The sequence below is a fragment of the Astyanax mexicanus genome, chromosome 19, assembly GCF_023375975.1.
Source record: "Astyanax mexicanus isolate ESR-SI-001 chromosome 19, AstMex3_surface, whole genome shotgun sequence".
Taxonomy (NCBI): domain Eukaryota; kingdom Metazoa; phylum Chordata; class Actinopteri; order Characiformes; family Acestrorhamphidae; genus Astyanax; species Astyanax mexicanus.
Window position 1 is genome coordinate 41088692 of NC_064426.1, and position 15046 is coordinate 41103737.

Consider the following 15046-nt stretch of genomic DNA (forward strand, 5'->3'; position numbering starts at 1 on the left):
TAGTGATGTTGGAAGAAGCCTGTACACAGCGTGCTAACTCTGTAGTAGTGATGTTGGGAGAAGCCTGTAGACAGCATGCTGGCACTGTAGTAGTGATGTTGGAAGAGGCCCATAGTGGTGATGCTGGAAGTAGCCTGTATACAGCGTGCTAACACTGTAGTAGTGATGTTGGAAGACACCTGTATTCAGCATGCTAACAATGCAGTAGTGATGTCGGGAAGGCCCAAAGTGGTGGTGATGGATGAAGCCTGTAGCCAGCATGCTAACACTGTAATAATAAAGATAAGGTAAGTAATAAAGATATTGGAAGACGTCTGTAGACAGCGTGCTAACACTGTAGGAGTGATGTTGGACGAGACCCGTAGCCAGCATGCTAACGATGCCGTAGTGATGTTGAAAGAAACCTGTAGACAGCGTGCTAAATGTTTTCACTCTGCAAACTAACCTAACTGTGGTTCAGCTAATCCTGATCCGTTGTTTGCGGCAAATTTTACAACGTCTGTTTGATGTGGTAAGCTAGCTGCATGTATATATAAAATTATATAATAAATTAGTAAGCAATCAAGTAGTGGGTGTTTGTAACTGACGTCCTGTATGTGTGCGTGTTTACTCTGTACCCAAACTCTGGCATGCTGTGCATGAGCTGCATGTACCCTCAGGGTGTGTAGATTCAGTGTCTGATGCGGGCGCTGACTAACGCTTTACCCATCACTGTGTTTTTGTGTGTTTTTGAGTGAGTGTAAGAGTGAGTGAGCGTTAGGCTGGCATGTTCACTCAAGCGCTAGCGTGAGTCACTACTCGCTAATGCTCATCCGTCCTCTCTTCTTCACTGCCAGCCTGCTCACGGGCACATGCCCACTACCCTGGGTATGCTCTCTGGGTACGGCTTTCCTGAGTAGCTCCTGGGCCGCTGTGGACGCAACGAAAATCCTGCACTGAAACTTCTCACTTTTTATCTCCAAAAGCCAAGTTAGCCAAGCTGAGCTCGACAAGTTTCTCAGACATCATAAGCCCTAAACATCTATGAATATGTGTCCAGGGTGATGCGGTTGATCATAAGTGTGCAGCTCAAATTACAAGGTGTGAAAGTGCATCTCCTCCCTGCTAAAACATACATAATCACCGCGATACCACACCGTCCACCGTCTGTGAGGGTTATCTGGTATAGGCTTCTACAAGCTAGTATTGAATATATTGGCTACTACAGACTAGTATAGAATGTATAGGCTACTACAGGCTAGTATAGAATGTATAGGCTACTACAGGCTAGTATAGAATATATAGGCTACTACAGGCTAGTATAGAATGTATAGGCAACTACAGGCTAGTATAGAATGTATAGGCAACTACAGGCTAGTATAGAATGTATAGGCTACTACAGGCTAGTATAGAATACATAGGCTACTACAGGCTAGTATAGAATATATAGGCTACTATAGGCTAGTATAGAATATATAGGCTACTGCAGGCTAGTATAGAATATATAGGCTACTGCAGGCTAGTATAGAATATATAGGCTACTACAGGCTAGTATAGAATATATAGGCTACTACAGGCTAGTATAGAATACATAGGCTACTACAGGCTAGTATAGAATATATAGGCTACTACAGGCTAGTATAGAATGTATAGGTTACTACAGGGTAGAATAGGGAATATAGGCTTGTATAGGCTACAACAGGCTAGTATAGGGTATAGGCTTGTGTAATAGGATAGCATATAGAGTATTGGGTAGTATATGCTACTACAGGCTAGTACAGAATATATAGGCTACTACAGGCTAGTATAGAATATATAGGCTACTACAGGCTAGTATAGAATACATAGGATACTACAGGCTAATATAGAATATATAGGCTACTACAGGCTAATATAGAATATATAGGCTACTACAGGCTAGTATAGAATGTATAGGTTACTTCAGGCTAGTATAGGATTTATAGGCTACTACAGGCTAGAATAGGGAATATAGGCTTGTATAGGCTACAACAGGCTAGTATAGGGTATAGGCTTGTGTAATAGGATAGCATATGGAGTATTGGGTAGTATATGCTACTACAGGCTAGTATAGAAAGTATAGGTTTGTATAGGCTAGTGTAGGGAGTATTGGCTTGTGTAGGCTACTAAAGGCTAGTATATGGTAGTTTAGGCTTGTGTAGACTACTACTGGGTAGTATATTCAGTATAGGCTTTTATAGGCTAGTCAAGGCTAATATAGGGTAGTATAGGATTTTACAGGCCAGTATATGGTAGTATAGGCTTCTATAGGTTACTACAGGCCAGTCTATGGTAGCATTGGCTTGTTTAAGCTACTACAGGCTAGTATAGGCCAGTATAGCCTACTACAGGCTAATATAGTATAGGGTAGTACAGGCTTGTAAAACATATGTTTCTATAGGTGCTTATGTATTAGTATATTATTATTTATTCAGGAAACCACTAAACCACTTTATTTTTGCATTTTTGTTTTTTACGTGTGAGTGTTTCAGTGGGGTGGTGTATGGTGGTGTTGAGGGGGGGGCTTGGGGTCGGGGCTGTGGTGCAGGCTGGGTCTCTGTGTGTGTTTGGGGCTGCAGATTTGGTGCATTGCAGGATGTGCTTGATGGCATTGGAGGAGAGCTGGTGGAGTGCTGTACTGTGAGCTGTGTATTAGCGTATAGCTGCAGCTACTGCTTCCTGTTTCTCAGTGTGAGTATTGGGACGCTGCCGCTGTGTGGACAAGTCGCTCTCGCGCTTACATAGACAGACACACAGACAGACAGACAGACAGAGGGTGGGTGAGTGTCTGTCTGGCGCTGCCCGTGTGTGTACTGGGTGAGGGACGGGCATGCCACAGTAGCCTGAATGAAAGCATGGCTTAGTGCGTGAGCCTGTGAATGTGTACTTTACTGCAGCCTCATCACTATTCTCCTCAGCACCGCTGTGCCCCGTTAGACACGCCCACTTACACACTCCTGCATATCAGAGCCCACGCCAGTCTCCCCAGCACACCACGCCAGGGCACACCAGTTCGTGTGAACAGTGAGAGCACTGCTGCATCACTTTACTTTTATTACCGGTAGATTTGTGGCCTTTAACAATAACTACATCATTATGTCATCGAATGACATCATCGCTGATTTCATCGCATAATTAATATTTTATATGCTTTTATAAGAATATCGAGCATATCATCAATGCTTAAAGAACACAGATCCAACTGTTCATTTCATTAGAGAGTGTAATAAATTAATAAAATAGATACACAGCGCCGTCTCTGTGTCTAAGTGGCAGGCTGCTGCTGCCTGAGAAGCGCGCTGGGGGAATAATCGAAAATATATCAGTAAATATCAGTGCAATATTATATCATATCGTATGCAATAATTAATTTGAATTTTTATTTTGTTGCAGTAGTGTATTCTTGAAATATATATTTTTTTAGTTCAGTATTTTGTCATATCGGCAAGAGTACTGTTATCACAAAAATACCTTGAAATATCGTGATATTATTTTAGGGCCATATCGCCCACCTCTAATAATAATCTTGCTATAAGTCTTGCTATAAAAATGAGGCAGTAATAAGACATTAGAGCCATAAAAAATAATTGAACTTTTATGTTTTGATCCCTTAGTACTTTTAAAGGTGTTGTGTGTTGGTGTGGCGTAGTGGATAACACCACTACTACTAAAACTATGTTGTCCCAACTCTGTGACAGGAAAAACCTGGATAAAAGCGTCAGATAAATACCACAAATGAAATAAAGGAGAGTTAACTTTTATTGGACTTAAATTTATACCTCTTTTTTCTCTCTTTCTCTCTCTTTTTCAGGCCAAGTCGTGTATCTGTCATATGTGTGGAGCTCATCTAAACCGGCTGCACTCCTGCCTCTACTGCGTCTTCTTCGGCTGCTTCTCCAAGAAACACATCCACGAACACGCCAAAAACAAACGACACAACCTAGGTAACACACACACACACACACACACACACACACACACTACAAAAGTAAGAAAAAGGTGCTGTAACCAACTGTATGGTGCAATTAGGCACAACCAAAATCATAAATTACTTTTCATTAAAAATGGCGCAACCGCTAACCTGCACTCACACTGCGTTTAAACAATCCGTGCCCGATCACGCTTACGTCATCACTCCCTGCTCAGTGGGCTTGCCAGTGTTGTGCCGAATTCAGCACCCCCGCCATGGAAAGCACCCTCTCTCGGGAGCGTGTACGCACAGCCTTCTTGATAAAAGCTTAGATAATCTACGTTAACTTACATAGAAATACACGCCAAAAGTCACGGTTATGTCAGTCATGGTTACATACAGCTCTGGAAAAATTAAGTTTCTGAATCAGTTTCTCTGATTTTGCTATTTATAGGTTTATGTTTGAGTAAAACGAACATTGCTGTTTTATTCTATAAACTACAGACAACATTTCCCCCAAATTCCAAATAAAAATATTCTCATTTAGAGCATTTATTTACAGAAAATTGGAAATGGCTGAAATAACAAAAAAGAATGTAAAGAAAAAAAAGTTCATATTCATAAAGTTTTAAGAGTTCAGAAATCAATATTTGGTGGAATAACCCAAATAGTTTTTAATCACAGTTTTTTTCATGCATCTTGGCATCATGTTCTCCTCCACCAGTCTTACACGCTGCTTTTGGATAACTTTATGCTGCTTTACTCCTGGTGCAAAAATTCAAGCAGTTCAGTTTGGTGGTTTGATGGTTTGTGATCATCCATCGTCCTCTTGATTATATTCCAGAATTTTTTTTTTTTTTTTAGTGCTCTCTATTTTTTTTCTAAAACTGTATATTGCAATTCTTAGTGTGAAGGTTTTTTGTGAAGGTCTTATAATTGAGGTCCTTTAATCCTTCAACGTTTATAATATGCTTTATAAGCATCGCTGCATCACAAAAATTGCGTTTTCTGCAGTAGAGATGCCCATTAGAGACCTCAGATTAAAAACAGGATTATGTTTTCTTCATTTCACGCTTTTTTTTAATATTTTTTTTTTTTTTTCTCGTTCTGCTCGAGAACTGCTTTCCTTCGCATTTATTATTTTTTTTTTAAATAAACATTCTTGCCAAGAACCTGTCGCAGGGCTCTGATTTGAACACAGAGTCCAGCAGCTATACCGTACCCGGCCCTACCCGCCGCAGCTCGTCTCCGGAGGGGAATCGGACAGCCTCGGCCGGGCTGGATTGGCTGAATCTGATTGGGCGGCGATGGTTCTGCGTTCGTATTGTATTGTTCCTGGCACATGCCCACGGAGGCTGTGATTATCTTCACTGCAGTAATCAGCAGTGTGGGGCAACACACGGATCACAGCCACACACTCCTGCCATCTCAGCTGCAGTGGGTGTGTGTGAAGAGCTGGCTCACAGATACCCAGCAACAAACACACACACACACACACACACACTCTTCCGTCAGCCCCCTGCTGGCACAACTGGTGTGGAGATTAGTGATTTAGCGATCGATCGGTTGTGTTTTGTATTAGTACTGGACGATTTTCTGCCAAAATACGTGATTACCCATAAGCTATCGATATTTCTGCGTTTACAAGGTGTCTACAGTCCTAAAAGTAGGCATACACTAAATATTTGGCAACCTAGAATACTTGGCAACCAAGAATATAGGTCTGTAAATATTCAGTAAAACTACCTAATAATTCATTCAGTATATTGACTCCTTTATTTTAGGTCATATTGCAGTGTTAACTCTAAAGTTAAGATTTTTTCAGCAGCGACGGCACTTTACTGCATTCCAAGGCACAAAACAGAGTTAAACACAAGTTAAAGTTAGCTATTAAAGCTCAACACAGACAGGATTTTTCTCTATAGCCACATGGCAGTGTGAAAACTATGCTCATACAGATATTTTGGTCTGTCATCAACCGTCAGCGAGTAATCCAGCTCAGAAAAACGGTTAAACTTCTACCAGCACAGCTGAAACCTGCTGCTTTACACTAGGGGTGGGCAATATTATATCCAATATATACAATATATCGTGAAAAATCCATATCGTGAGAATAGGGATGTTTTGTCTTAAAGCTTCACAGTAAATAATGGACTACTTTTAAGTGTATTTATTGTATAATTGTTTTAGTTTGCAGTTTATATGCATGAAAATATTCTGCAATATTTATGCTATATTATTTATTTTGCCACATAATGATTATACAGTTATACTATTATACCATATTCCTAAAATGAATGAATTATTTTTCTGTTATCCTATAACGGCAAGTATATCGTTATCGCAAAAATACCCTGAAATATCGTGATATTATTTTAGAACCATATCGCCTGGCTGCATTAAACAGTTGTTTTCCTGAATTTTGCTCATTTTTCCACCATTAAATAAATAAATGTTGAATGAAATCTCTATATATCTCTGTAATCTTCATCATCAATCACCCTTAACATTGCCTGTAAGTAATTTCTGTAAGAAGTTTTGTACTGTATTGTACTGTATGTGCTAAACAATATACAAGCCAAGATCATACACATCACACACCCACCTGCTTCCTCCTCCTCCTCATCCTCTTCCTCCTCTTTGGCATCAGGAGCCTGAGGGGCTATAAATAGGTTGTCAAGGCAACTGTACATAGGTACCAGAGCTGAATAGAGCCGGCAGGGTGGGGGGGGGTGAGGGGCGGCCAGGTGCCCGTAGAGACGGACCTGTATCTTTAACTGCAGCTTCACCCTCTTAAACCCCTTCATACCCCTTATCTCTAATCAGAGGAGCAGGTGGAGCTGAGAAACCGATCAATCGATTGATTAATTGATCGGGTTTAGAGCTCCATCAGCTGCGGTGTGGAGGCAATGCTAGAGGCCCAGTCAAAAAATAATCATACTGAGCATTCAGAGATTCAGAGTCTGGAACACCTTACGTATGAATTCTTCAGTTCAGTTCTCTGGTGGGAGTAGCATTAGCATTAGCCGCTAACCGCTATTTCCCTGTCCAGAGGGAAGTATTATCGGCCTGTAGTCTGCTCCTAACCCCGGCTAGCACTGCTGGAGCAGCATTAACATTACCCGCTAACTGCGCTAAGCGCTAGCTCTTTCGTCGTTCACAGGGTAGCATTATCGGCCTGTAGTCTGCTTCTAACCCCCGGCTAGCACTGCTGGAGCAGCATTAACATTACCTGCTAACTGCGCTAAGCGCTAGCTCTTTCGTCGTTCACAGGGTAGCATTGTCGGCCTGTAGTCTGCTTCTAACCCCCGGCTAGCACTGCTGGAGCAGCATTAACATTACCTGCTAACTGCGCTAAGCGCTAGCTCTTTCGTCGTTCACAGGGTAGCATTATCGGCCTGTAGTCTGCTTCTAACCCCCGGCTAGCACTGCTGGAGCAGCATTAACATTACCTGCTAACTGCGCTAAGCGCTAACTCTTTCGTCGTTCACAGGGTAGCATTATCGGCCTGTAGTCTGCTTCTAACCCCCGGCTAGCACTGCTGGAGCAGCATTAACATTACCTGCTAACTGCGCTAAGTGCTAGCACTTCTAGAGCAGCATTAGCATTTCCTGCTAGCCGTGCTCACTATTTTCTCCTTCAAAGGGTAGTATTATCGGCCTGTACCCTGCTCCTAATCCCAGATAGCAGTTCCGGAGCAGCATTAGCATTTCCGGCTAGCCGCGCTCACTATTTTCTCATTCAGAGGGTAGTATTATCGGCCTGTAGTCCGCTCCTAACCCCGGCTAGCACTGCTGGCGCATTATTAACATTACCCGCTAACTGTGCTAAGCGCTAGCTCTTTCGTCGTTCACAGGGGAGTATTATCGGCCTCTACCCTGCTTCTAAACCTGGATAGCACTTCTAGAGCAGCATTAGCATTTCCTGCTAACCGCGCTCACTATTTTCTCATTCAGAGGGTAGTATTATCGGCCTGTAGTCCGCTCCTAACCCCGGCTAGCACTGCTGGAGCATTATTAACATTACCCGCTAACTGTGCTAAGCGCTAGCTCTTTCGTCGTTCACAGGGGAGTATTATCGGCCTCTACCCTGCTTCTAAACCCGGATAGCACTTCGGGAGCAGCATTAGCAATATCTGCTAACCGCGCTCACTATTTCCTCGTTCAGAGGGTAGTATTATCGGCCTGTAGCCGGCTCCTAACCCCGGCCAGCACTAGCTGCAGCAGTTAGCCACTAATGCTAATGAAATTCTGTAATCTAAGCTTACTGTAAATAATAATAAGCAAAAGTGCTTTATTCATCCAAATAAACGTTTTTTTTTACTTAGCTTAGCTTTACTTAGCTAACTTAGTTAGCTAACTTAGTGTTTCTTTAAATGCGCCTTATGTATGAAAATAGACCAGAAAATAGACCTTTATTATAGTGCCCTTTTAGTGCGGAAAATACGGTAACGAACTGTAATCTGCGTGTTTACCGTGTTAAAACAAGCTACGTGTGACGCTAGCTGATAGCACCCTGAATTACCAGAACACTCAGGGTTCCTCATTCTTCCGCTATTTGGCGGCATTTACATCCTGCTAGAGCTATGGTTAGCGCCTAATGCTAATGCTAAAGCTGCTGCACCTAGCCTTAGTGCTGGAAAACTCACCCTTAGACAAAATATTGGAAATCTGTAAATAAATGGAAGCACTTTACTCACCAAAATAAACAGTTTTCAGGAGAGAAATCTGTGTAGATTAACATCCAGCACTCATTTAACTTTAAAAGAAAATATTTTTCTTTTGTTTAATTAGGCACTTCCCGATTACTTCCACCCTTGCTCACTTCAATGAGGGCATCCTTATGAGCATTGCTTAGTGCACCTTATAATCTAATAAACAAAAATTCATTTGAAGTTTAAGTTGTTTAATGATCTCTCTTTCTTTTTTTCTTCTTTTTCCTGCAGCTATTGATTTATTATATGGTGGAATTTACTGCTTTGCCTGTCAAGACTACATATACGACAAAGACCTGGAGCAAATTGCCAAAGAAGAGCAGAGGAAGGCCTGGAAGCTGCAGGGTGTGTGCAAGAACTTGGCGATATGATATATTTCATGATATTTCCACGATACAGGGGTTATAATTGAATATATCTCAATATATTGCTATTATTTAAAATATCTATGGGAAAAAAGGAAACTTTTCTGTTACTATCAGAACAGTGGGATCTAACGACTGAATAAAGCACATTTATCTAGTGGGCGGGACTTAAACACAACACTAAAAGAACCACTTCTGACACCAATCTTTACATCTAAACTAATACTTAAAAACCAATACTCTTATTGTTTTTAAAACTTGATATAGTATGCAAAATACTTAACACAAATATCTAAAAATTATAAAATATCAGTATTTGATGTGTGTTTCTCGTCGTGCAGGCGTGGGGGAAAAGTTCTCAACATGGGAGCCCACCAAGCGGGAGCTGGAGCTTCTGCGGCACAATCCCAAACGGAGGAAAATCACAACCAACTGCACTATAGGTAACTAACTGTGAGGGTCCTGGGTGGGCTAAAATATATATTTCAATTACAAAATTATATTTACTTTAGTAATCTACTAATATTTCATAAAAAGCCAAGATGAAACTTTAGCTTTCTTACTACTGTGACCATTAGCTGGCATTAGCAGGGGACGGTCACTCCACCCAGCATCACTACCATGCTGTTAACATTGCTACCGCAGTGTTAGCATTGCGTTGCATATCACTGGTACTACGCAATTAGCAGCTTTCCACCAGCCTCACCAAAGTGTTAGCATCACTGCCAAAGTGTTAGAAATGCTACTGCTCTGTTAGCATTGATACTGTGCCAGCTGGCTGCCTCACCAATCACCGCTACAGCATCCCTAGCAGCTAGTATTGACATTTCAGTTCCAATAGCATTGATAGCATGTTGTTAGCATCGCTTCTGCATCATTAGCATCACTACTCCATTGGCCACTGACCTTGCCTAGCAGTGCTACTGAATCTTTAGCATCACTACCGCAGTGTTAGCATCACAGCCACAGCGCTAGAAATGCTACTGCTCTGTTAGCATCGATACTGTGCTGACTAGCTGCCTCATCAATCACCGCTACAGCATCGCTACCAGCTAGTATTAACATTTCAGTTCCAATAGCACTGATAGCATGTTGTTAGCATCGCTTCTGCCCCATTAGTATCAATACTACATTGGCCAAAACCTTGCCTAGCATTGCAGATTCATTGTTAGCATTGCAGCCACACTGTTAGCATTGCTACCGCACCATTAGCATCACTACAGTAGTGTTAGCATCACAGCCACAGTGTTAGAAATGCTACTGCTCTGTTAGCATCGATACTGTGCCGACTGGCTGCCTCATCAATCACCGCTACAGCATCCCTAGCAGCTAGTATTAACATTTAAGTTCCATTAGCATTGATAGCATGATGTTAGCATCGCTTCTGCATCATTAGCATCACTACTACATTGGCCAAAACCTTGCCTAGCATTGCAGATTCATTGGTAGCACTGCAACCACACCATTAGCATTGCTACCAGACAGTTAGAATCACTACCGCAGTGTTAGCAACACAGCCACAATGTTAGAAATGCTATTGGTCTGTTAGCATCAATACTGTGTCAGCTGACTGCATCACTAATTACTGCTTCTGCATTGTTAGCAGCTAGTATTAATATAGGGCCATTACCAACTCCTTCGCACCATTAGCACTGTTAGCACTGTTAGCATATTGTCCTGCAACATTAGCATCACTATTACAGTGTTAGCATTACAGCCACAGTGTTAGAAATGCTAATGCTCTGTTAGCATGGATACTGTGCTAGCTGGCTTCCTCAAAAATGACCGCTACAACATTATTAGCAGCTATTATTAATACAAAGCCATCAGCAACACTTCTGCGCCATTAGCAGTTATAGTATGTTAGCATCGCTTCTGCACCATTAGCATCACTACTGCATTGGCCACAACCTTGCCTAGCATTGCTACTACATTGTTAGCATTGCTACCACACCGTTAGCATTGCTGATGTACCATTAGCATCGCTACCACACCGTTAGAATCACTAGCGCAGTGTTAGCATCACTGCCACAGTGTTAGAAATGCTACTGCTCCGTTAGCATTGATACTGTGCTGACTGGCTGCCTCACTAATCACCGCTACAGCATCGTTAGCAGCTAGCATTAATACAGTTAGCAACACTTCTGCGCCATTAGCATTCATGGTATGTTGTAAGCATCACTTCTGACCCATTAGCATCACTACTGCATTGGCCACAACCTTGCCCAGCATCACTACTGCATTGCTAGCATTGCTACCACACAATTAGCATCGCTACTGCAGTGTTAGCATCACAACCACAGTGTTAGAACCTTTCCACACCATTAGCATTAGATATGATGTCCATAGCATCCCTTTTGCACCATTACCACCACTACTACACTGGCTACTGCATTGTTAGCATTGCTACCACACTGTTTGGATCAATACAGCCTAAATAGCATCGCTACTGTACCGGCTGTTGGCCTCGCCTTTCACTACTGCTGCATCATTAGCAGCTAGTGTTACTACAGAGCAGTAAGCATCATATCTGCACCATTAGCATTGATACCATGCTGTTAGCATTTTTTACTACACCGGCTACCGGCCTCGCTTAGCATTGCTAACCAGTGAACAGCACTGGAAATATATCTATTAGCTTGGCACAGACAGGGGTTAGCATTGTGCTATCAAACAGAAAGGTTAAAATATGTTTAAATAATATATTTTATGAAATGCTGTAGTTTTTTTTTTTAATATTCATGATTTTATGACAAAATATCATAACAGTGTACAGTTAGAACAGGAAGTGGGAGGTTTGGGAATCACACCCCTGTTACACATGAATAAATTATAACGTGCGTGTGTGTGTGTGTGTGTGTTGTGTAGGTTTACGGGGCTTGATCAACCTGGGCAACACGTGCTTCATGAACTGCATCGTTCAGGCTCTGACACACACTCCTCTGCTGCGGGACTTCTTCCTGTCCGACCGGCACAAATGCGAAATGCAGTCCAACTCCTGTCTGGTGTGTGAGATGTCTCAGCTGTTTCAGGAGGTGAGCTGTGTGTGTGTGTGTGTGTGTGTGTGTGTGTGTGTAGGTGGTGTCTGGGTTAGGAATGGTCGGTTACTCAGCTCTGTACCAGCTGGGAGCCAGATTTTAAGAGACTGAGAAAAGCAACAGATTCAGGTCAGTTTGGTTCGTTATCACATTTTTAATTTCTTAACATTTCTCCACACAATCTCTATTAAGGAAAGATCAGGACTGCAGGAGGCCGGTCCAGTACCTGTACCTTCTTCTTCCACAGCCACGCCTTTATAATAATGAGTGCAGCCTGTGGTTTAGCATCGTCTTGTTGAGAAATACAGGGTGGACATCTCTAGAAAAGATGTATCTGTGTCATTGTCCCTGTCTTTTACGTTTTTCCACTGTGTGATGGTTTATTAGTGGGCGGAGCTTCTTCTGGTCATGGTGAACATAAGGCTTGTGTTGTGTACAGTAGTAAAGTTGTAGTAAAGTGGTATTAGTGAATATAGTAACTCTGTATTGTAGTAGAGAAGTGGGCGGAGCTTCTTCTGGTCATGGAATTGCATGTGTTAATGCTTTAAAATTGACAGCCCTAATTTTTGGGTCGCTCTCTCTCTCTCTCTTTCTCTCTCTTTCTCTCTCTTTCTCTCTCTCTCTCTCTCTCTCTCTCTCTCTCTCTCTCTCTCTCTCTCTCTCTCTGTGATGTGTTGATCTGATCAGTGGGGGGTTCAGATCACAGTCGGTGAGTCTGATCTGGAGTCAGCGAGCTCGGGCTTTGATCAGAACGTCTCTCCTGGTGTCTGATCTCCAGCGGTCTGATCTGGAGTCAGCGAGCTCGGGCTTTGATCTCTCCGTTCCTGCGTTTCTCTTTCTCCTCCTTCTTTTGCTGCAGTTCTCTAAAACAATTCGCTCCTCCTGTAGAAAAGCGCAGCGCCGCGTTCGTTCTCGCCGCTGTCCGTGGCCATGCCGACCGTGACATCATCGCCGTGGCAACCCTTTGATGGACAAGCGGTCCAGATGGCCAGCTCCACCCCCTCCAGCCTCGTTTTCACACTGTGTACACACACTGTGATTAATATGTGTTTAGTAGAATATGGGAAGCCAGGCTGCTGAAATAATGGCACTGCACTGTTTTAAAAGAGGAATGACAGCCAGTATAAATCTGATATAAATCTGATCTCTCCATGGTTCTGGTTGCAGTTCTACTCGGGTCACCGCTCTCCTCACATCCCCTTCCGGCTGCTGCACCTGGTTTGGACTCACGCTCGTCACCTGGCCGGATACGAGCAGCAGGACGCCCACGAGTTCCTCATCGCTGCCCTGGACGTCCTGCACCGACACTGCAAAGGTAACACACACACATACATACATGTATACCCATGTACATATATACACACGTATACACATATATATATATATATATATATACACTGCACATACTGTTCTGTCTCTCTTTCTTTCATTTGTTGTGTTTGTTTAGCTGTCTTTATTCATCCTTGCGTCCCTCTTTCTTTCCCCTTTTATTTATTCTTTCCTTCTACTTTTCTGTCTTGATTCCTTTTTCTCTTTCTTTCCTTCCTGACATTTTTCCCGTCATCTTCCTATCTGCCTTTTGCTCCATCTTTACTTCCATTTTTCTTGCCTCCCTTCATTCATTCTTTTCTTCTCTTTTTCTTTATCAATTATTTCTTCCTACCTTCCTTTTTACCTTCCTACCATCTGTTCTTTTAACTTTGTTTAATCCTTCCTTCCATCCCTCTTTCTTTTCTCTCGTCATTCACTCATTCCCTTCATTCATTCTTTCCATCTCTCTTTCTTTCTTTATGCTTACTTCCTTTCTTTCCTTTCTACCTTCCTTTTTACCTTCCTGCCATCTTTCCTGTCAACTTTTTTTTAGTTTATTCCTTCCTTTCATCCCTCTTTCCTAACTGAAACTCCCTTTTTTGCCTTCATTTATTCATTCATTCATTCAATCCTGTTTTTTTCTTTCTTCCTCCATGCTTTCTTCCTTTCATTCCTTCTTACCATCCTTTTTACCTTCCTGCCATCTTTCCTGTCAACTTTTTTATATTTCTTTCTTTCTTTCTTTCTTTCTTTTCTTGCTGACACTCCTTTTTTGCCTGCCTTCATTCATTCATTCGTGTTTTTCCAACTCAAAAAATTGTTTCTCTCTCTCTCTCTCTCTCTCTCTCTCTCTCAGGTGATGATAATGGGAAGAAGGGTAATAACCCGAATCACTGTAACTGCATCATAGACCAAATCTTCACTGGTGGGCTGCAGTCAGACGTCACGTGTCAAGTCTGCCAGTAAGACCAACTCTAAAAAGCCGGATTTAGTTAGGAACATGTTAATGTACAGTACCAGTTAAAAGTTTGGACACACCCCCTCATTTCATTTTATTTCATTTTTCATTTTCTACATTGTAGATTTATATTAAAGACATGAACACATATAACAAACGTTCTGGTTTATTATTAAAAAAAAATCTGCATAATTCTGTTCCTGTGTAGCTTTAATATATTCTTCAATATTAAATTTACAATGTATAAAAATCATAAAAAGAAAAAAGAACACACTGAGAAGAGGAGAAGAGGTGTGTCCAAACTTTTGACTGGTACTGTATATCGAGTTTCACAGCATTACATTATTGAGATAGTATTGTATGGTGAGATGTTCTGTAAGTTCTGTTTGCTGCTTCGTGGATCTATTTGGGGATATTGGTGGGTGCGTGATCGGGCAGATTTTAAAATAATCCACATAACTATAAATAAACATAAATATAAGAGTTGAGTTTCTTTGATTTTACCAAATTGAAAACCAAACTGAACTGCTTGAATTTTTGCACCAGGAGTAAACCAGCATAAAGTTATCCAAAAGCAGTGTGTAAGACTGGTGGAGGAGAACATGATGCCAAGATGCATGAAAAAAAACTGTGTTTAAAAACCAGGGTTATTCCATTAAATATTGATTTCTGAACTCTTAAAACTTTATGAATATGAACTTGTTTTCTTTGCATAATTTGAGGTCTGAAAGCTCTGCATCTTTTTTGTTATTT

General features: G+C 41.7%; 1 protein-coding gene across 1 annotated transcript in view; it reads left to right on the forward strand.

The window, feature by feature from the left end:
- The window catches only part of LOC103037145 (ubiquitin carboxyl-terminal hydrolase 22), a 40481-nt gene that overhangs the window by 14409 nt on the left and 11026 nt on the right, over window positions 1-15046 (forward strand). Inside the window, exons 2-7 of the mRNA XM_049467642.1 lie at window positions 3809-3941; window positions 8853-8966; window positions 9328-9429; window positions 11855-12021; window positions 13192-13339; window positions 14192-14297. Coding sequence (XP_049323599.1) covers window positions 3809-3941; window positions 8853-8966; window positions 9328-9429; window positions 11855-12021; window positions 13192-13339; window positions 14192-14297 — 770 coding nt within the window. The remainder of the gene's footprint in view (window positions 1-3808; window positions 3942-8852; window positions 8967-9327; window positions 9430-11854; window positions 12022-13191; window positions 13340-14191; window positions 14298-15046) is intronic.